Raw genomic sequence first — 24,345 nt, 5'->3', positions numbered from 1 at the left:
GTTGCATTTGTCCCTTTTGTGGTCCTGTTTGAATGCACCCCCTCAGATGTCAGGACTTGTGCTTGTATCTATCCTGGGGTGGAATTCCACAGTTCTCCCACTCTTAGACTGAGCCCTGAGCTACAGCATTGAGAAAATGGATTTTAAAACAGTCTATACACATCTGTCTTAACAAAAGGCTGATGGTAAACTAAGCATGTCTAACTTCTTCAGACACCGTTAGAGGAGCATTCTGTATCTCAGCCTAGTTCTTTCAAACAACTCCTGCCTTTGCTGAGAAAGAGAGCATGCCTTTTTTAAACTCTCATGGCTTTTTTTAGTCTTCTGCATTCCGGGCCTTTAGCCATTCTAGACAAAATTAGTTTTGCAGTTTGGCTGGGGAGAAGATTTTCAAAGCTAACAGTTTGGGTATTATCCCTTAACAAGTGTGAAGTGTTTGCTATGGGGTGGTTTATCTTGAGCCATTTCTTCCTTTCCTGCTTGTCTTTCTAGACAGCTCAATATTAAACTAAAACAATACAGTCATAATGCAAACATCCCAATAACCAGGTCAACATGCAGCATTTTTGAATTATTACCAACCAGCTCCAAATCCATCAACATGTATGACGAACTCCACAGAACTGAAATCCTCTATGGTTCTTTTTCTGCACAGTTTAAATCCAGCCAAACTGCAGGGAGTGCATCAGACCTCTGTGTAACAATTTGAATTAATCAGGGTTCAAATAATTGAGGTTTAACTATGATGCATTACAAGATATTTGTATATTCTGCTGGTGAAGCCTATGACATTTTTGTGTTATGCAAGCTAAATGTGGTACTAGAAAGTCCAGAGAAGGTAAATGCAAAGAAACTATTACCAATGCAACATTATGATTGTAAACTCAAGCACTCAAATCAGGAAACTCAAAAGGCTAAGATTTCTCTTGCAAAGTTAACTCAGCCATGTTGCTCATAGGAGGTATTTTTTATTCCTAGTTTCCAAGTTAAATACATGTATTATTGTTTGGTACAAATGAATGTAGTAGGACATGCAACATGAGTTAATTAACACTGAGTGTTAAGCAAACCTTGAGGGAACACCATGGAAAATTCCAGTCTAATCTGGCCAACAAATAAGGAAATGCCAAACAAAAGTGTTAAAATTTGCTTTTATTTTTCTTTAGACGAGAATTCTAGGCAAACCGGTGTGCCTTGGTTTCACAAAATATTTTTCCAATACACAAACAATGGTTTTAAAAGTGTTGTCAGAAGTATAAACTGAGAGTCAGGCCATCTCCTTTTGATGGAGATTATATCAAATACCAGATTTTTCTCTTTAGTTATTGTACTCTTGAAGAGCCTGCGCCATGAAGAGTTTGCCCAGGTTCTGTGCAGTAAACTCCTTGATATTCTGGCAATAGTTATTAATTTGACCTGTCAACAGGAAAAAACAAAAAACTCTGATTATAATTTAAAATTTAAACAGCATTTGTTATTAAAACATACCATTTCTAGAAGGTAGAACAGCATCCTGCACAATTTGACTGCTCCTATGCTTAGAGATTTGAAGGAGTCTTTAAATACGCAAATAGAGTTTGAAAGAACAGGAAATAAATAAGCAGAATGGATAAGTTAGTATGCATTAAAATGAATCATCACTTCTGTAAGCAGAATCCAATTTTAATTCCAAAAAAGTTGCATCACATGCAACTTCTGAAAAGGCAGCTGAACGATATAAAGGATAAACAATTCATGGTGCTGTGTGGGATGCTTAACCACATCAATTAACTGTTTGAATTTAGAAGCCCCAAAAACACCGCAAGGCTAAACTTCAGTTTAATTCTTACTCATTCGCTGTCCCAGTTAAAAAAGAATCATCATACGTATTCCACTATTAGTTTGAAAACTTTCCCATCTGACGTTTAATTGGCCACGTTTTCACCAAATATTTCACTTGATTAGCAATTTCAAAAATCCTTAGGCTACGAAGACTTGTCAGTGCTATACAGATCAAACATCTCCATAAAACCATTTTTATACAAGTGCTTCTACAAGTTATTTATCCCGTTTGTCAGGAATAGCAAACCAAAGCCAGTTTAATCAAAATTAAGACTGTTTAGCAGACCAATAAACTTTCAATTTAATGCTCTATTTAGAAGTTTTTAAATGACTCAGACGCAAAACAGTTACGTTTTATTCTTTATCTCCAAACTTAACTCCATATGAATTGAAGAAGTGGATGCTTTCAGTTCTTCCCCAACTATGCTAAAGAGAACAAATGGAGAAAGTGTTTTGGCTGAAGGCTATTTTTGCTTTGGAGTATAATTGTTTTCACTTTCCCTTCTCGTAGAAGACTGAGCCATAACCCACCATCATAAAAGCAAGCACACTCACTTTCTCTATCACACTGCATAAAACGTTAGCATGGATTTTTCAAGTAGCATTGTGCTGCTAAGATTCATTATCCAAGACAAATTGTACCAAAACAACACTCAGAATTCTGAGACCTCAGAAGGATTAATAAACCAGGACACTTATTGTTTTAAAGCTATACTATAAAAGTGACTCACCAAAGCTTGTTTTTTCCCTCATTTGAATTGTTTCAAGCAACAAGGCTAAGGCCAATTCTTTTAATTTTGTATTTGTGTGATTGGTTAGTTGCTCATTCCTTCCACTGCACCAGACTACACAGGGCTTTATTTTAATTCTCTCTCTCGCTCTCTGTATATGGTGTGTGTAAAAATCTTCCAAATTACTTCAAATGGCATGAGAATTCAAAATATTAGGGAGCTAATATATCTGAGTGCCTTTCAAGTGAATGTTATCCAATTAGTGGCAACAGTCAACTGGCTCAACAAGCAGAAGAAACTCAAATATAATCCTCATCCTAATATTAAGCAATTCTCTTTCTTGTCACGTCTCCCATCCTAGGATTCTTTGGGGGTTGGGGCACCGGGGGGGAGGGGGGGGCCTTGGGTTCTATGTTTCTGCTCCTGGCTGCATCTCTGGTATCTGTCTTGTACGTCCTACCAAGGACAGGAAACGGGAGACGAGCTGGAGTCAGGTGCGGCAATCAGTGGCTGCACAAGAGGAGAGGCTGAACATGTAGGAGAAGCCCATGCTCTGTTTCCACTCACCACTTCTTTCACTGGGAGAGAAAATGAAACTGTTCTTCACCTAGAGCTCCACTGGCCAGATTTAATTCTCCCAGCCGTGAGAGAACTAGATCTGAAGAGGAGATGAAACTGCACGATCCCCACATCCACAAAAATTTAAAGCTCTCCCCTACAAACTAGCTTTAGATCTCTATTTCAGTTTAATACTGTGGTTACCTTTAAACTTAGGCTACACAATTTTTCATCAGCATTTGTTATATTCCTTAGGTATTTCCCTAGAGAGACTAAGCAAAGGGAAACAGAGCAAACATGGAGATATCACATGACATCATATGTAAAGTAAAATCAGGATATTAAAGGTTTCCGAGTAGCAGTCGTGTTAGTCTGTATCCGCAAAAAGAACAGGAGGACTTGTGGCACCTTAGAGACTAACCAATTTATTAGAGCATAAGCTTTCGTGAGCTACAGCCCACTTCATTGGATGCACAGAATGGAACATATAGTAAGATATATATATATTATCTATTATCAGCAGGAGAAAAAAACTTTTGTAGTGATAATCAAGATGGCCCACTTAGACAGTTGACAAGAAGGCGTGAGGATACTTAACTTAAGGAAATAGATTAAATATGCGTAATGACTCAGCCACCACCCAATCTCTATTCAAACCCAAGTTAATGGTATCTAGTTTGCATATTAATTCAAACTCAGCAGTTTCTCATTGGAGTCTGTTTTTGAAACTTTTCTGTTGCAAAATTGCCACCCTTAGATCTTTTACTGAGTGGCCAGAGAGGTTGAAGTGTTCTCCTACCAGTTTTTGAATGTTATGATTCCTCATGTCAGATTTGTGTCCATTTATTCTTTGCGTAGAGACTGTCCGGTTTGGCCAATGTACAAAGCAGAGGGGCATTGCTGGCACATATCACATTGGTAGATGTGCAGGTGAACGAGCCTCTGATATTGTGGCTGATGTGATTAGGCCCTATGATGGTGTCCCCTGAATGGATATGTGGACAGAGTTGGCACTGGGCTTTGTTGCAAGGATAGGTTCCTGGGTTAGTGTTTTTGTTGTGTGGTTGCTAGTAAGTATTTGCTTTCGGTTGGCGGGCTCTCTATAAGCGAGGCCTGGTCTGTCTCCCAAGATCTGAGAGAGGATATTTTTCAGGATATTAAAGGGTAACAACTGTATTTTCCTGTGGCTATGAAGTGAGAAAGATCTCCAGAACCATTACCTGCAATAAGCAGTGAATCCATTCTGGCAGGGGGTTGTGGAGGTTTGAACAGTTTGCTCATGTCCTCTTCAGGAAGCGGAGGCTCTCCTCGACTCTGTCGCTGTAAGTTTTCTTGCTGACGTCTCTGCTGGTACTGGAAACAATGCAACAAACAAAGATTGTGGTAGGATTCTTAACACAAGTATAGCTGACTAAAGGGAAGCTTCTCAAGTGAAGCCAAAAAAGGAATTAAAGGAGTTACTTCACCCATATGTGGATTTTATTTAATAAAACCTACCCAATCCCCCAAAAGTACAAACCAAAATTAACTACACTCAGAATGCCTCTATATATAAATAGGGGTTTTATTAAAAAATATGTTTAACTTTACTTTTGAGTTGGGACTTTTGTAAGCAGAAAGATGTACTGTAACATTCTGTATTGGAAGGAGGTTAAAATCCATTTTTACTGAAGCTAAGTCAGCAGTATATTTGATAGAAAGATCAGCAGGGTGCAAAAGACCCAATTTTCTCAAACAGTCAAATGAGTGGCTAGAATTTAAGTGTGTACAAGAAGCCAATTACCTTAAGTAATTTTGCAGCAGATAAAAATAAATACATACAAATTTAGAAATTCCTAAGTCCTACATCAACACAATGTTGTTGCTGTATGGCAGGAGGAAAAAGACCCCTTAATAACATTCTCTTCAGCTGAAGAGTGAAAACCACAAATTAATGATACAGAGTTGGTTAAAACAAGTTATTGTCCATCAGTACATCTCAAGCTTTATTAGTTCTTTTATGCATTACAAGTGCTTGGGTATGTTGCCACTTAGAAGTCATTACTGTATGGGCCACTAGAAGGAAGAATTAAAGTAATTTGACTGGTTTATCAAAGAAGGTGTTTACAGTTTGTTCTTATAGTTCTTCCCTTTTCAATTCTATTTTTACAAAATTTTTAAATTAAGTGAAGCAAGACCACTTTTCAGCCATTAGCTGAATATTTATGTTTTTACAAAATGTTACATTTATGTTTAAAGAGATATAAATATTTTAGAAGCCATTTAACATATTTTGTGTGGTACCATACATATAAAAATGAATGTTGGGATTAGCTAGATATATGCAGATAGTAAAGGCATAAACTTTAATCTGCATCTTGCTCACTTAAACTCATAGCAAATGTATTTAAATATGAAGGCCAAAAGTCACACATGATATCTTAATCATCAGTTTGATACATCAGCGCAGAGGTAGCTGAATGCATTTCAGTATGCTATCAGGTACGAAATGTTGTCAATCAACAATTTTTCAGCAGCAATGACAAATGTGGTCTTCAGGCCACAGTAATAAAGAAAAGGTTAAACATTCATATATCTGCATGTGAGGGAGTTACATTACATTGCACCATCCACTTCTCAGCAGCTGGGTTCTTGTTTCTTATCAAAATTGCTTTCTCTTAATCACAATTGCTCCGTTTTATAAATGAAGTACAGACTGCTAACTACACTGCAGTGATCCACTACTAAAGCAATTAAAGTCAGTAAAGAAATGAGGTGCAACACCCTGGAACCTACTTCACTTGGATTTTCCAAATAAATGCTTCTTTGCATTATTCACATAACCTTGGCAATACAAAGTGAAAACAGAGTTTGTCATCTGATGTTACCATCTCTCTGTTCTAAGTAGGCAGATGTTTGTGGCAAAGCGTTTCAAATAATGCACAGAAAGTTAGCTTTCTGAACAAACCTCTATATGTAGCAGCTGACATGCAGTGAGCTTCTAATCTGTAGTTTGAATGGTATTAAATGTAGCCTTATACGATGCTTCACCCTCATTTTGTGGGGAAAAAAGCTTTGATTCAGCTTCTCTCAGCTACCAACCTGGTGTTTCTGCTGCTGCTGCTTGCTTGTGTTCCTCAGGTAAGTGTTGTATTTAACTATATCCTGGCTCATTTCATCCACTCTGTCCATCAGTAATTGCAGGCTCTTTCCCAAGTGATTACTGAAATACAAGCATAATTTCTTACTGGTAAACCATAAAAATATTTTGAAATTCAAATGCATTACAAAAGTCACTTGACCACTGTTCTTGCCCAATAGTACAGCTAGTTAGTTTCCTTCTATAACTTCAAAGTAACATGGTACGCAATTATTGAAAACCATTTATTGTTTAAGGACAATTCTACTAGAATGTCTGCCACTTACCACCCAATGTATTTCAATGTTTTTCTTTAAAAAAAGAAAACTGGAGAGAGGAAGTTACTGCTAGTGAAAGTCCAGGCCCAGTATAACCACGTATCTATCTAGGTATTTATTTGGCTTCCATCATCATAATATCTAAGCATCCATGGTCATAGCTTTCTGTACATCTATACTTAGCAGCTAACAGGGAGCTTCAGGGGTAGTAGTGGTTTCAGTCAGGTAGAGTGTGCAACCAGAAAGAAGGTGTGGGAAGACTCCCTCACTTAGCTCCGTAAAGCCACTTCCTAACCTCAATCACCTGCAATCCAGGCCAAATGTATCCAAAAACAGAGTGACAGATTTGTGATGTGCACCCCTAAACAGTTTCAATACAAGGGCTATGTTCCAAATGTTTAGTTTAAAGTCACTGTTAGCCCTATGCAATCTTCTTGGGTCTCTTGATGGATCAGTTAAATATTCTTCAAGGCTTCATAAAATTAACTAGGCTACCACGCCACACTTGGAAGTTTTGAAGACATCACTTGCCCTTTAGTCATTGACAGACGGAGTTGCTTCCAGTCAGGCCAATTCAACATTCCATCCTGCAGGCCATATAGAAGCAGCAAGGCTGGGTGGGTCCAATTTACGTTGTATGATCAGCAAGCTTGTCCAGACAAATGCAGTCTGTTTAACAATTTTTATTACCACTTTTTTTTTTTTTTTTTTAGCAATTTATGTTCAGTATTTTACAGGACAAGATGGTTTTCACCCAAGAGCTCAGAAGGAACTCAAATATGAAATTGCAGAACTGTAATTTGAAACCTATTGCTGAAACAAAACTCTGTACCAGATAACTGGAAGGCAGCTCATGTAACAATAGTTTTTAAAAAGGGCTCCAGAGGTGATCCTGGCAATTACAGGACAGTATGCCTAACTTCACTGCTGGGCACACTGGTAGAAACTATGGTAAAGAACAGAATGATCAGACGCATAGATGAATATAACATATTGGGGGAAGAGTCAACATGGCTTTTGTAAAGGGAAATCATGCCTCACCCATGTATTAGAATTCTTTGAAGGTGTCAACAAGCATGTGGATAAGCATGACCCAGTTGACAGAGTACTTGGATTTCCAGAAAGCCTAGACACAGGTCTCTCACCAACTCTTAAGGAAACTAAGTAGTCATGGGATAACAGGGAAGATTCTCTCATGGATCAGTAACTAGCTAAAAAGACAGAAAAACCAAAGCATAAGTGGTCAGTTTTTCACAATGGAGAGAGGTAAACAGCAGGATCCCCCAAGGATATGTACTTGGACCTGTGCTGTTCAACATACTCAAATGATCTGGATAATTTCAAGATAGTTAAGTCCAAAGCAGACTACAAAGATTTACAGGAAGATCTCACAAAACTGGGTCACTGGGCAACAAAGTGACAGATGAAATTCAACCTTGACAGGTCAAAGTAATGCACATTGGAAAAAATAAGCTCAATTACACATATATTATGCGTAGTTCTCAATTAGGTGTTACTATTCAAGAAAGACTGAGGAGTCATTGTGGACAGTTCTCTGAAAAGTTCAACTCAATGTACAGCAGTGGTCAACAAGGTTAATAGAATGTTAGGAACTATTAGGAAAGGGATAAAAAAATGTAGAAAATATAATACCACTGTGTAAATACATGGTGCATCCACACCATGTATTTAATATCGTGTCCATTTCTGTTCACCCCATCTCAAAAAGCAGAATTGGAAAGGTTCAGAAAAGGGCAATGAAGGTGATCAAGGGTATGGAACGGCTTCCATATGAGGAGATACTAAAAATATTAAGGCTGTTCAGATGAGGAAAAGGGCGATATGACAGATGTCTTTAAAATCATGAATGTTGTGGAAAAAGTGAATACAGAAGTGATATTTAATTTTCCCCACAATACAAAAAACAGAGGTCACCGGATTAAATTAATAGGCAGCAGGTTTAATACCAACAAGAGGAAGCACTTTTTCACACAACACAAAGTTAACTTATAGAACTCATTGCCATGGGATGTTGTGATGGCCAAACATATACCTGGATTCAAAGGACTAGATAAGTTCATGGAGGATAGGTCCATCAATGGCTATTAGCCAAGATGGTCAGCGATGCAACCCCATGCTCTGGGTGTCCCTGAACCTCTGACTGCCAGAAGCCAGGAGGGGAAGACTAGGGTAGATCTCTCCAAAACTGCTGTGTTCTGTGTACTCCCTGTGAAGCTCTGGTACTGGCCATTGTTGGAGACAAGATACTAGCTAGATGGACCAGTATAGTTATACTTATGTTCTTGAGCAAATTAACTTTTTTCACAAAACTTTTAGTATAGTATTTATGGTAACAGAATTCATACCAAATAGGAGTGTGGGGGAAGCGATATTGTTGCTCTGTATTTTACCTCTTTGACTGATTGGAAGCAGGGCTTGCTGGCTTCAGAGTTCAGAGTAACAGCCGTGTTAGTCTGTATTCGCAAAAAGAAAAGGAGTACTTGTGGCACCTTAGAGACTAACCAATTTATCTGAGCATAAGCTTTTGTGAGCTACAGCTCACTTCATCAGATGCATACTGTGCAAACTGCAGAAGACATTATATACACAGAGACCATGAAACAATACCTCTTCCCACCCCACTCTCCTGCTGGTAATAGCTTATCTAAGGTAATCACTCTCCTTACAATGTGTATGATAATCAAGTTGGGCCATTTCCAGCACAAATCCAGGTTTTCTCACCCCCCCCCCACACACACACACCAACCACTCTCCTGCTGGTAATAGCTTATCTAAAGTGTTCATCAAGTTGGGCCATTTCCAGCACAAATCCAGGTTTTCTCACCCTCCACGCCCCCAGGCACAAACTCACTCTCCTGCTGGTAATAGCCCATCCAAAGTGACCACTCTCTTTACAATGTGTATGATAATCAAGGTGGGCCATTTCCAGCACAAATCCAGGTTTTCTCACCCCCCCCCCCAAAAAAAAACACACACAAACTCACTCTCCTGCTGGTAATAGCTTATCCAAAGTGACCACTCTCCCTATAATGTGCATGATAATCAAGGTGGGCCATTTCCAGCACAAATCCAGGTTTTCTCACCACCCCACCCCACCCCGCCACACACACACAAACTCACTCTCCTGCTGGTAATAGCTCATCCAAACTGACCACTCTCCTTACAATGTGTATGATAATCAAGGTGGGCCATTTCCGCATAAATCCAAGTTTAACCAGAACGTCTGAAGGGGGGAAGGGGGGGCGGAGGAAAAAACAAGGGGAAATAGGCTACCTTGCAAAATGACTTAGTCACTCCCAGTCTCTATTTAAGCCTAAATTAATTATGTTTATGTGACCATTGTTTATTAGCACTGTAGTGTCCAGGAAGTGGATCTCTTGTGTGGACTGGACCAGGCTGAGGTGGATGGTGGGATGGAAATTATTGAAATCATGGTGGAATTCCTCAAGGGCTTCTTTTCCATGGGTCCAGATGATAAAGATGTCATCAATATAGCGCAAGTAGAGTAGGGGCGTTAGGGGACGAGAGCTGAGGAAGCGTTGTTCTAAATCAGCCATAAAAATGTTGGCATACTGTGGGGCCATGCGGGTACCCATAGCAGTGCCGCTGATCTGAAGGTATACATTGTCCCCAAATGGTCACATAAACACCACCCTATACCGGAAACCTACTGACCGCTATTCCTACCTACATGCCTCCAGCTTTCACCCTGACCACACCACACGATCCATCGTCTACAGCCAAGCTCTGCGATACTACCGCATTTGCTCCAACCCCTCAGACAGAGACAAACACCTACAAGATCTCTATCAAGCATTCTTACAACACCACCACCACCACCCACCTGCGGAAGTGAAGAAAACAGATTGATAGAGCCAGAAGAGTTCCCAGAAGTCACCTACTACAGGACAGGCCTAACAAAGGCCACTAGCAGTCACCTTCAGCCCCCAACTAAAACCACTCCAACGCATTATTAAGGATCTACAACCTATCTTAAAGGATGACCCAACACTCTCACAAATCTTGGGAGACAGGCCAGTCCTTGCCTACAGACAGCCCCCCAACCTGAAGCAAATGCTCACCAGCAACCACATATCACACAACAGAACCACTAACCCAGGAACCTATCCTTGCAACAAAGCCCGTTGCCAACTGTGCCCACATATCTATTCAGGGGACACCATCACAGGGCCTAATCACATCAGCCACACTATCAGAGGCTCGTTCACCTGCACATCCACCAATGTGATATATGCCATCATGTGCCAGCAATGCCCCTCTGCCATGTACATTGGTCAAACTGGACAGTCTCTACGCAAAAGAATAAATGGACACAAATCAGATGTCAAGAATTATAACATTCATAAACCAGTCGGAGAACACTTCAATCTCTCTGGTCACGCAATCACAGACATGAAGGTCGCTATCTTACAACAAAAAAACTTCAAATCCAGACTCCAGCGAGAAACTGCTGAATTGGAATTCATTTGCAAATTGGATACTATTAATTTAGGCTTAAATAGAGACTGGGAGAGGCTAAGTCATTATGCAAGGTAGCCTATTTCCCCTTGTTTTTTCCTACCCCCCCCTCCCCCCTTCAGACGTTCTGGTTAAACTTGGATTTATGCTGGAAATGGCCCACCTTGATTATCATACACATTGTAAGGAGAGCGGTCAGTTTGGATGAGCTATTACCAGCAGGAGAGTGAGTTTTTGTGTGTATGGGGGTGGGGGGGTGGGAAAACCTGGATTTGTGCTGGAAATGGCCCACCGTGATTATCATGCACATTGTAGGGAGAGTGGTCACTTTGGATAAGCTATTACCAGCAGGAGAGTGAGTTTGTGTGTGTGGTTTTTGGAAAAAAAAAAAGGGGGGGGGGTGAGAAAACCTGGATTTGTGCTGGAAATGGCCCAACGTGATTATCATACACGTTGTAAAGAGAGTGGTCACTTTGGATGGGCTATTACCAGCAGGAGAGTGGGGTGGGAGGAGGTATTGTTTCATGGTCTCTGTGTATATAATGTCTTCTGCAGTTTCCACAGTATGCATCCGATGAAGTGAGCTGTAGCTCACGAAAGCTTATGCTCAGATAAATTGGTTAGTCTCTAAGGTGCCACAAGTACTCCTTTTCTTTTGGCTTCAGAGTGAGCAGCGCTCATCCATACTTGGCTTCAGGCCAGTTAGTCACACAGACTCAGTTCTTCTTTTCTCTACTGAAACACATTACCAGCAGTTTTTAGTTAGCCACCCTGTTTTGTGTACTTATACATTAGAATCATATAACCACTACTCCTCTAGACTGTCCATATGATTATTTCCCTCCATCTTTTACAATGCATTCTCTCCATACCCTTCACCTGTCTAAAGGTTCTTTATGTGCTGTATTCCAACTGGAAACAACCAGCAGATACGATAGTGGCATAAATCTAAGGGAATAGTATATAGTTTAACCCCGCACCCCTCCCCACATACAAACGTAGCCTTCAAAAGTGAAAATTGCTCCTGCAAAAGCTAGGAAATAGAGTTACAGCTTAAAGCAGCTTGTGCAACAAGCACAGCATGGTATATGCTGAGAAAGTAGCTAAGGGAGCTCATCATTGTCTTTAAGTATTGGACCTGCTATTTGACAATTCACTCTAAGCAGAGTCTCCTGTTCATTCAGCTGAGAACCTTATCATTAGTTTTACCCCACTATTTATTTTCTACTCAAGTTTTAAAACCTCTTGGGGGGAGGGGGAGGAGGGGGAAGAGGGAATAAAAGCTTCAACTACACAGCAGCAAGAAAGGTGTCCCTATAATTATTTTTGAACTTCCTGCTTTGTTTTTTGTTTTGGGGCTTGTTTTTTTAGCATTTTAACTGTATGATATTAGAACTGTGGAATACTGCCATGACCATGGGTGTGTGTATTTTCCGTTTTTTACAGAGTTTATATTACCCAGAGTGTTTGCACTGGGTATTATCAGAAGCAAGTGCCTATGTGTACATGCACACTAATGGCCTTGTAGGGCATGTGGGTATCACAAATACATAATTATTTTACAGATAGTGTCCACATGAAATATAGCTAGTTACAGAGAATGATTTTATGTGAATCTCTCTGGGGCCAGTTCAGTTTAGCAGAATACTGAAACAGGGAGTTATTGTTAGAAGTTGTAGTAATATGGTGTTTGCTTTCACTGCCGGGGAAACTAAAAGCTGAAAACCGATAACTTAAACAGATGTGAACGGAGACATGAAGTGATAAGTATGCTCCAACTACAGGACCAACTTTTCCAGTTCTCTCACACATCTTATGCCAATTCTTGCTCCTACCGCCTTTAAAAAAATAAAGGGCCAACAGAAACTATTTCGGAGAGTGTAAATGGACACAGACCTGCTTCATAGATGTGTGTGTATGAAACAAATGAAATAAAAGCTTGTTGTACAAAGCCTGACAGGAATCCATATTTAATAAAATACGAACATAATACTTGGTAAAACAAAATTAGTGAAATTGTTTTAGTCACCCTCTACAACAAAAGAATGTATGGCCCCATGTCACTCAGCTGGTATGGTGCAGTAAATCCATACAGGTAAAGGGGAGTTTATTAAACACCTAAAACTTATTTGTCAGGTCCAAATGCCAGGCAAAGGAGACATATCATCTAAGGAAAGACATCTGTGGAAGAGGCTCACTTTTGCATAAAAATTTAGGCTTCTGCAGAGTTTCAATCTCTGCAGAGAAAATTTAGTAATAAAGACACTTATTTAGAAGATGCTATTCCCTTCCATAGGAGCTATAACAATACATTGCATTCAGGTCTACATATAAGATGATATCTCACTGAATGGATTGCCCAATTCATTTTTTCCCCTTCAAATAAAGATCAGGGACAAAGTAGCAAGAGTGTGTATAAGAAAAATTGTGTGGCAGCTGCACTGTTTGGGAAGGGCCAACCAGCCTCTCTGCAGCCACTCTTCCTCCTTCTCCCCGTAAGAAACTATGTCCCCTTCTGCCACAACGTGCCCCTCTTCCTGTGGTGGGATAGCTCTGTGTGACCAAGATGGTGATAGAAAACCCTGTTACTTTGATTTAGGAGTTGGAGGTGCTGAGAGAGCACTTTTACATGCCGATGTGGGAACAGGCTTTAAAAAGGGCATAGGACTAGGAGTCAGGAGACTTGAGTTGTATATTCTCAGTTCTGTGCCTCTCAACAACAAACTTACACACTCTCTGCCTTAGTTTCCCCATCTGTAAAATGGGGATTGTCATAATTACCTTGATCTATACAGCACACTGAGATCTATTAATGAGAAATACTACATGGAAAGGCTAATATTGTTTTTGAGAACCAAGTAACTCATGTCATTTATACAAAAATATTGAGACTGATACTTGAAAACTATGTCTGCCAAGTAGATGTTACTACAGTAAGTATTCAGCGCATTATGAAAAAATTAGTTTAAGACAAACTGAAAAAAAATGATCCACTGTGAGTTTAGACCTCAAAATGGCTTTTTGAATTTATACTTGGTCATCAAGTGACTGTACAAGAGATGGTAAGAAGAAAGGGAAAACTGCTTGTAATTATTTCTCTCAAGATGTGAAATACCACTGACAGGATTTTAACCCCAAGTCTCAGCCCTCTATCACAAGCCTGGAAGAACTCCCCATGCTTGTGTCTCTCACCAACAGAAGTTGGTCCAATAAAAGATATTACCTCACCTACCTTGTCTCTCTACACTCTTTAAGGCATTTTGGCTCTTAGGATATCAGGAGACTGACAGAGTGCGAGCCAAATCTCCCTACTTGCTGTTGTGTGCCATCCTGAGCTTAACTGCTGCTCCTATAATGTTCTAGCCGGTTCATATTTCACGCCAGGCAAAGCTTTCAAGAAATAATCCAGTCAATATGTGCCTCAAAAGTAAAGGCGGTATCAAGATGTGAAGTCAAAACCACCTCAAAAAGATATACCTCCGAACTCAGAGACAGTGGGTGGATGAGCAAGACATAATCCTGATGAAATAAGGTCTCCAAAGAAGCAGAATGACAAGTAAGCAAGTTTTCCTGATCTGAAGATGCCAACTACCAAGATCATCAATCCAGAAGAGTAAGCAAGCTTGAGGGATCCCTCAAAAAGTGAGTAAAGCTGTAACAGGCAGCAACTTTAAGGTTAATACCATAACGGCAGCAACGTGAACAGGGATGGCTTTTAGATATACATATAAAATTAGAAGAAGATATATATATATTTTTTATAAAGGATGTCAATGTGTTTTGCATTTGTCAGGAACAGGAGTTACAGCGAGCCAGTAAGTAATCCTAACAGGCACACAGTGAGACACAATCATGCCAAATGCCTGCCTGCCATTGTCATGTGTTTTCTGCCTCAAACTAAAGTCATTACAGATGACAAAAATATTCGGCAGGTAACAGCAAAAGCCTCTAAAAGCCTCTAGGGTGACTCGGCCACTGAGGCCTTCAGGGGTACGAGGGACTGGTGGCTTGGCCCGGCACTGGAGCCTGCCCAGCTTGGCCAGGGCAGCAGAGGAGAGAGGATTTCAGGGGCCAGTGGCTCAGCCTGGCGCTGGCCCGGCTCAGCCAGGGAGGCCTACAGGGGTGGGGGGGCCAGCCCAGCACTGGGGCCAGGCTGGCGGCTCAGCCCAGTGTTGGTGCTTGAGTGACCAGCGGTTCGGCCGGATTCTTGGCTCAGCCTGGACCAGCAACCCGTTGCTCAGAGAGGCCGGTGGCTTGGCCCACTCATGTGAAGGGGGGTGGGGTTTCGGCCCAGTGCTGGGGCCAGGCCACCAGCTTGGCCCAGTGCGACTCCGGTGGGCAGGCCAGGGCTCCTCTGGTCAGGGTGTGGGGGTGGAGAGAAGGCCTTCAGGGCTCCTCCTGTTAAAGGGGGTGGGTCGGGGCTCCGGCACGTGGGGCCTCAGGCAAAAGGGGTGGGGCTGGCAGGCTAGCCTCCCCAAAACAGGGGTTCACCTGCTGCCCATTACTGAGGGGGGACATGATAAACAAACAGTCTTCAACTATGTAAAAGGTGGTTATAAAGAGGAGAGTGATAAATTGTTCTCCTGAACCATTGAGGACAGGACAAGAAGTAATGGGAAGTAATTGCAGCAAGGGAGATTTAGGTTGGACATTAGGAAAAACTTCCTAACTGTCAGGGTAGTTATGGACTGGAACAAATTACATAGGGAGGTTCTGGACTCTCCATCATTGGGGGTTTTTAAGAACAGGTTGGACAAACACCTGCCAGGAAAGGTCTAGATAATACTTAGGACTATCTCAGGGCAGGGGATTGGACTAGATGACCTACTGAGGTCTCTTCCAGTCCTATATTTCTGTGATTCTGTAAGGAAGATCTGATCCACCACTTACCTAATAGACACTATTTGTGAATATCAGTCACAGACTGATTGTGTGTCCAACTGTGTTTTTACCCTACTAAGTACACGGAAACCAGAAGCATATTGTGGGACACACCCCCAACCCCTACAGCTGCAAGGCATCCTGACATTGGAGGTAATGCCTAGCACTTCCCTGTGTGTTTATACCAAATACGGTGGCCTGATTGTCTGTTACAATTTGGGTCACCTTTGGAAAATGCCTCTTAAGATCCTTAATGTTTTCAGAACCACACTCCTCCAGAATACAAATATGCGAGGAAAGGTTTTGCGAGGAAAGGTTTTACGAGGAAAGGTTTTACGAGGAAAGACCAAGTTGCAAAGGAACGGCAACCTTATTGGATGAGGTTACTTGGCTCAGGTATCTATCATGCAACCTGTAGATTCCTGGACATGTTTCAACACAAAACCTGCTGCGTGGACAGTTTCTGGAGAAATGTTAGATCCTCCCATGAGAAGTCATAATCTCGTTCCGCTGCAGTGAACGTATCTTATCTGAAAAGTAGTTTTCCAGCTCCTCCAAATCCAAACAACTCTTCATCCCCTTTACCTTCAGCTTGACCCTCCCGCAAATTATCTAGGCAATGGCATCTACCCTGGACTGAAAGTATCTCTCAAAAAATCCCTCCATTCCAAATGTGCTGAGAGTGCCAATTACTCCCACCAGAGAGTGAGAGGATGGCCTGTGTCAGGGCAACCTTGAATGAAATTGGAAAAATGAGTGCCATGACAGGCAGAAGCACAGCTCCTACAGGCCTTTGCTGATCATGGTCAAGAGGGAACTCACTGGAAGGTTCCAGAGGCACTGCTTCAGCTCAGATGGCAACTAAACAACTAATAGTGGGTCTGGCTTGCACACTGCCCTTATAGGTCAAAAGAAACCTTTAAGAACTTGGAGCCAATTTGGTACTGGTAAGCCTAGACCAAGGAGTGAGAATTCTGGCATCTCATTGTGATGGAATGCAATTCTGTCACGCTGGTCTCTTCAGAAAAAGAAGGATTACATATTGAAACCATCACACAATAGTCAACACATCCCATCTTCTACACCACAAAATAATTCATCTTCTTCATCAGCCCAGTAATTGAAACCTGTGATAAAATTATAATCAACATTTCTTATACTATTGTCCAGGGGTATTTTGCCAAAAAATAATATTTACGATAGCTAAATGCTAGAAATCGTTCTCATTTCTAATCTACAACAAAAATTACTAAAATAAAAAAAAATTTTTAGACTCTATTGTATACTCTGTTAAAAAGCCATAGAGACTTTATTATAAGAACTTACACATTCATTTTTAAATTTTAAACCAAATAAAATCAGAATTTTAAGACTTTTTAAAAAAGAAAAGGAGTACTTGTGGCACCTTAGAGACTAACCGATTTATTTGAGCATGAGCTTTCGTGAGCTACAGCTCACTTCATCGGATGCATACCGTGGAAACTGCAGTAGACATTATATACACACAGAGACCATGAAACAATACCCCTCCCACCCAGCAGGACAGTGGGGTGGGAGGGGGTATTGTTTCATGGTCTCTGTGTGTATATAATGTCTACTGCAGTTTCCACGGTATGCATCCGATGAAGTGAGCTGTAGCTCACGAAAGCTCATGCTCAAATAAATTGGTTAGTCTCTAAGGTGCCACAAGTACTCCTTTTCTTTTTGCAAAGACAGACTAACACGGCTGTTACTCTAAAGACTTTTTAAACAATTATACTGGAATCAGAAGGCAATTATAATGGAAGATGAAAACAAATACGTAACAGAGATCAAGAGAGAAGTGAAGTTGTATAAGGTCACACTTTATTCAACATTTATAGTGACTAATGAAATTAATCAAAAAAACACAAGAAGGTATTAAGAGAAATGGAAAATGAATGACTAACACTCACTATGGAGATGACAAAGCTGTTGGATGATTCAGAAGGAGGTCTGAAAAAGTTGGTGGAGATTATATATGAATACAGCAAAGAAGATGGTCTAGAATAGAATGTGGACGAGACAAAAACTACAGTGGTTTGCAAGGATCACAGGAAAACAGGCAAGGTTTCAGTAAATGACAGTCATATAGTGAGAAAGACATTATTGCTACTTAGGAAGCATCATTACAGAAAATAGAAGACTGGACATTGAAATAAGCACCTGAATAGCAGAACAAAAGATATTCTGGAAGATTAAACATCTGATGAGAAGGGACATAAATCTGAAAACTAAATTCCAACTCTGAAAAACCGACTTACAGGTGTGAAACACAGACATTCAAACAAATAGATAAGAAACTGCAATTCTTTGAATTATGGGGTTATAAAAGAATTCAGAAAAAATATGAACAGATTGTATAACCAACAAAAAAAGTGTTGGAGAGTATGGGAACTCAGTAAACACTCAGAGACCTTCTGAAAGAAAGATTCAATTTGCAGGGCACATTAGAGGTTCAGCAGGCAATGCATGTTTACAGACACTGTAATGGACAGTTGATGGCAGAAGATGACGAAGCAGAAAAAGATCATGGATGGACAATATGGTAACTTGGGTGGATGAAAAGGACTATTCATTCACAAGGAGATTAGCAGAGGATCATATGGAATGGGCTGCCATGGTTGCAAACTTTCAGTAATAGAGATGCCATGTAAGAGGAGACAACCCGACTCTGGGCTCTCAAACTCTCAGCAAACCTAATGTGACTTTTTAGCAAAATGGATACCATCAACACACCAGGCTTAGTAAAGTCAATCATTATTGAAATCTCTTTTCAAGTACTATATTCTTGTTTAGGAGGGTTGATCATTTTTAACTGCGTATTATTGGCTCAGGAGAACAGATGTGATTTTTTTTAATAAAATCATTCATATATTATATTTGACAAAAACAATCGAACTAAAGATATTGTTCTATTTTGAGATCTGTTTGGCAATTTTTGTAGGTGCTGAGCATTAGCTGGACCTACAAAATGATTTCTTTAAAGTGAAGAAACACACACTAACTATTAAGGTTACTGGGTACACGTTGAGTATGTAAATTATGTATTCTCTGAATTTAAACACTCTGTTTTTACCATGTAGTTTTTGCTTCCCTCAAAGCAGGACAGGAGGGATGACATCTTGGCTCCATTAAAGTCAATGGCAAAACTCCCACTGATTGCAACAAGGCTGGGATTTCACCATGGCGTTAAAGTATAGCTTGGGAACATGAATAAAGGTACGACCATTATTTTAACAAGTACTTACCTTCCAGCCAGACTGAGCAATTCGTGTTTATCTGCTACTGCCGATTTCTTTTCCAGCTCCCAAAGCATAACATTGATCAGGTACGAATTCTTAATTATAATGGGCACCTCTTCAAACATGTGCTCAAATGAAACATTTGCTTTTTTCAATCTGTGAAGCAAGTTTAAATAGTTTTTATACAACCTGCAATTTTGCTCCTTGGGGTCTCTATTCTTGTTCTAGCAACAGCCAGCTTGTGATTCCGTAGAGCCCTAGATTTCCAGACCTCCACTGCCAAGCAACACTCAAGCCTCTTTGGTACGAGGCATTTGCATGGAAAAACTTTACATTTATAAAGCCTTGTAAAAACTACCCAAGTGAAAAAGCCCTCAAAAGTAAAGCAGATACTTTAATCGCTAATGTGTTATTTACAAGAATAAACCTCCACCAAAAGACTACAATGGCAAGGTTAACTCTGCCCCACCAGAATATTTTACTGTTTTCCTTACCATCAGTTTTTCTTAATTGGAAGTGACTAGTCACCACACAGCTCTGGAATAAGTTCTAAGTTCACAACCACTATGTTACAATGAAACACACTAATGTTTCTATGGAAAGCTGCAGTCTCGAGTAAGTGAACATATAACTTTAAATGATTTACACAATTAAAAAGAGGATGATGAAATATATTTAAATTCTAGTCAGAACAACAGAATAGAATTTTCTTATTTTTATAACAACATTTTACCTTACATTTATTACCCCTTACTTTTTTAATTTTTAAACAGAAAAAATAGACACGGATACCTTTCATCAGACCAACAAATAAAGGTACAATACACAAGTTTGGGGGCACATGTATTATGTGTACTGAGGCTGGAAACTAAAACATTCACTTCCATTTTTTAGACTAAGCAGCAAACTAGTGGAAATGTTATCTTTAGACACTGAGCAATGAAATGGTTCAGGTTTTCTGAATGAAAGCTTTGCGTGGGTTTATTTTTTGCTGCTGAGCACTGAGATGATTAGGGGGAAAGATATCATGTTAGCAGCTGCTTCCATTATAAGTGGTTACTCAATGGCAGGGTAAAACAAGCAACATTGTTGTAACCAATCAATCAAACAACACAATTCACAACATTTTCTCGCCACAAAAATAGTAAAACTTGTTATTTGATTAGCCAGTCTCAAGAACAGCTGTATTTTTAGAGGTCTCTATTTTTGGCCAAGAGATCATTTATTATTATTGATAATGTGATAGTGCTAATAGGCCTCATTGTGCTAGGCACCCTAGACTGACAGGTCTGCTTTGGAAGCACAGCAAATATTCTGAAATAAAAGTAATTTTATTCCAGAAGACAGTGCCCAAGGAATAGCTATAGCAAATAGTTATTCCAGAATCCCTATGCTCGTCAATTTCCCCCAAGTAGACAAGGCCTTAAGAGATTGATCTGTTCCCTTTCTCTATCTCTTTGTGTATTTCTGCCCTTTTGCCATCACCTCAATGTATCTCTGCCTCTGTTCCCAGTTGCAGCTGTCTTCACAACACTTAACAACCCCATAGCTGGAGTGATAGAATGCAGCACATCCTTTCAAAACATATGTTAATGTTGCTCCCCCAAGCCAACAGTAGGAGTGCTTGGAGCAACATCATCATGTCTTAGTCATTGCATTTGAGTACACATGCATCACTGGCATTACATACCTGGTTTCCACAGAAATTGACATATCACAAGAATTTTTTGTTAAAAATCTCCTTTTACCCTCCTCCTCCTCCTCCTCCCATCTCTTCACCCCCCCACCTCCACCCCTCAAAAAAAGAAGGATCAGTGCATAAAGAGAGCGTCTTTTAAAATACTTACGCTTCTGGAGAGAAATCTTTCTCTTTGCAAACTTCCATCAGTTTGGGAGTCAGTCTGTAAGCCTTTAGCGACAGAGACCCTTGGGCAGTCTTAATGGGATCTAAGACAAAGTATGGAGGAAGGACACAATCACAAAGATGATTTAAAAATAGTCTTCCTCTACTTGAATATTTCTTTGGATGGTTTACATTTTAGGAAAAATATTATATTGCATATTTATATTTAAAAACCTAAAAAAAAAATCAGCACAACAGGGACTGTGGTCCCTTGACTAGAAGTGTAGTGATGAGATATAAAATAGAACTGAACTACATGTAATGCATCTATTTACTCATCTAATACAAATGAGGGACTTAAAGTTATTTGTACTTAAAAGTATTTAAGAAAAGTGAAAAGTACTAATTCCTGATTTCTTTTCCTTAGCACAAACTACCCGAACAACTCACATATGATGGCTACCTCACTGAAATACAAAGGTTTCCCCCTCACAAAAAGGCAGCTCTACCTACTATGTAGTAAAATAAAAATATTTACTAAACCATATTCACTTAATACCAACGTGAGATTTAGGATTAGTGATTGCCTAATATGAATTAGCTTAACTGTCTAATTGCTTGGGACAAAAATATATTGATGCATAAAAAGATTAGCTTCCTCTTGACATACTGTTTTGAGTTCAGTGGAATGTTTTCTAAACAAACCGTTAAATTCCTAGGACAGGGACGCTTAACACTTGCAGCACAATAGTGGCTAAGGTATGCCAATATTAGAATAAAAACTGTTAACATTCATGATGTCTGAAATTTAACACAGTCAAACTTTTAGCAATCAGTGATAAAATGAAAACCAAAATAGACTTGAACAAGTGGAAAATTCATCAAGGTCTGATGATGCAATGTTTCCAGCCAATATAAGTATACTTTAACAACTTGTTCTTTACTGTAATCCAATTGTTAACATACTGAAACAATTTTGGGGCAGCTCATAAGATTGATCGTATTCATTAGTATTTTTTCTGACAGATACTCAGGACATTACATTTACTTCTCAGCTGGAAACTATATGCAAGTCTGCCAGATATGGCAAACTGTGAGTGTTCGGGGAGGGGGAGGCTATAAAGCTGTTAAATTGCCTACGGTTCTGATACAGCACAGAACATCTGGTCTGGAGAGCTTGAGGAAACACCATTAAATAGGCAGAAAATAAAAAAATCTTTGTGCTAAGAAACAGTCCAGGTTTTGTATGCTTCTGTCAGAGGTATAAAAAAATTTGGCAATTTGTATTATGATTGGTCAGTCACGTACAGAGCCAGACACTCTAGCAATCGGGGGTTTTAGACATCTGGTCTAGTTCCACCAGTCCCTTCAACGAGGGAGGGGAGATGGAGGAATAAAAATGAAGCAGCTACTCCAGCATTCCAAAACGTACACATCAGGGCTCTGATAGCAAGAAAAATAAACAGAAAGAAGGAAACCCTGTCTAGACTTAGCTGCTGCTGAGGCTGCTGTAGACACAGGGTTGGTATTTACTTGAAAAGGCCTGCCAGGCTACTCTTACAGGCAAAAGACAGAATACAAAAATAGTAGTAATAATATTAAGAGGGGAAAAGAATAATAAAGGAAACCTCATACTAACCGTAAATGAGAACTACAGACTCCTCAATTGCATGTTGGTAACTGAACTGGGAGTCCAGGAGGGCACGAGTGACAAAAGAGCCATAGTAAGTAGACTGGTACCAGCCAACATGAAGATGATCAATATTTACGTGGCGAAGGCTTCGCATCATTTCCATCTGGTATTGAACTAGATGAAATAAAGAGAATGCTAAAGCATAAACTTCTAAAAATTATTTCTCGAGAACACCTACAATTAAACCTGAGCAAGTTACATTTTTTACAACTATAAAATCAGATTGGTTTATTTCAGTCACTACTCAACACAGATAATATTAAAAATTGGAACTTGTCGTATAAAGTCAGAATAAAACTATTTTGGTTAATCAGAATACTTCTCATTTGGAGTTCACTGCTAAGCTTATCAATGAACTGTTACACAGTTTATTGCATTCACTATCTCGTTCATTTATGTAAAACAATTCTGATATTATGTGTCTCACAGCAAAAATAAATTTCTGTTCAACAGGAACGTTCTGTTCAAGAGTAAAATTAGTGTAACTGAGTTCTTTAATAGTATCAAACATCATAAGTTTGAAGATAATTTTGAAAACTATGACATGAGAAAGCAGATTTATGGGAACCAAAAGTAAAAACAGTTTATTTTGAATGTAAATACGAGATAATACTGAAACTGTTGTACATTTTCAGGAATACACACAGTAATTGTGTCCCTCCCATTTGGAGCCACCTATTGCAACTGTCAGGCAGTTGTTTGCATTAATCTTTAATATTTACACTTCTTTTTTAATATGTGGTACATTACTTTAGAAGGTAGAGAAAAAACAGCCATTTTGTCAGGATTATTATACTAAGAATTGCGTTGTATTGTAGCCAACGAGTAAATTATTTCCACTAAGTGTCTCATTTAAGCAGACTGCCTTTATGTAATACAATCTTATTAAGCAATGTTTAATGTGGTGCAATCTATCTTTCTAATTACAAAAAAATGTATAATGGATTATCATTTTATCACAGTTCAGGCATTTTGAATAGATAACTGAGGGCTTGTCTACATTTAAACTGTTACAGCTGCACCACTATATCCCTTCAGTGTAAACTCTACCTACACTGACAGAAGGGGTTTCTCCCATTGGTAGAGATAAGCCACTTCCCTGAGAAATGAAAGCATTCTCCTGTCAACCTACCATTGTCTACACTGGGAGTTAGGTTGTCATACATCTCTCAGGGGGTGTGGATTTTTCACACCACTGAGACACATAGCTATACCAATGTAAGCTCCCAATGCAGACCAGCCCTGAGGCACAGCAGCCATTTAAAAAATCAACAATTTTAGATTTCAGTGAGATAATCAAATGAATTGACACTAATAGTCAATCAATAGGCAAATTCTTAAAAATTACGTTTGCAGCTGTAAAACTTGCAAAGTTCAGTTTACACCAGTTTCTTTTTTTTTTTTTTAACCAAACTCTCATGCACATACAGAAATATAACAGCCATAACATAAGGTAGCTACATAATTAGCAAGAGTAGAGGATAACTTTCAAAATGTACCCCCTACATCTTCAGACATAAATTTGTGTTCTTTACAGGAGGGAAATAAACCCATCCATATTTGCTGAAGATATTAGCGCACATTTCTCAGGAGTGAACAAATATTCTTCCAACTTACTAGACAGCAAGCAAACTGTAAATTCCAAAGCCTGCTTATAGT

General features: G+C 39.5%; 1 protein-coding gene across 1 annotated transcript in view; it reads right to left on the bottom strand.

Moving 5' to 3' along the window:
* Positions 1-1,137: 1,137 nt before the first annotated feature.
* Positions 1,138-24,345, bottom strand: part of EIF3H (eukaryotic translation initiation factor 3 subunit H) — a 132,977-nt gene continuing 109,769 nt past the window's right edge. Inside the window, exons 3-8 of the mRNA XM_084620733.1 lie at positions 22,633-22,800; positions 20,998-21,097; positions 19,157-19,306; positions 6,192-6,312; positions 4,331-4,463; positions 1,138-1,416 (exon numbers count right to left, since the gene is read on the bottom strand). Coding sequence (XP_084476859.1) covers positions 1,319-1,416; positions 4,331-4,463; positions 6,192-6,312; positions 19,157-19,306; positions 20,998-21,097; positions 22,633-22,800 — 770 coding nt within the window. The 3' untranslated portion in view covers positions 1,138-1,318. The remainder of the gene's footprint in view (positions 1,417-4,330; positions 4,464-6,191; positions 6,313-19,156; positions 19,307-20,997; positions 21,098-22,632; positions 22,801-24,345) is intronic.

This window comes from Lepidochelys olivacea (assembly GCF_965140295.1).
Source record: "Lepidochelys olivacea isolate rLepOli2 genome assembly, chromosome: 2".
Taxonomy (NCBI): Eukaryota; Metazoa; Chordata; order Testudines; family Cheloniidae; genus Lepidochelys; species Lepidochelys olivacea.
This window is presented reverse-complemented; position numbering and strand designations above follow the sequence as displayed.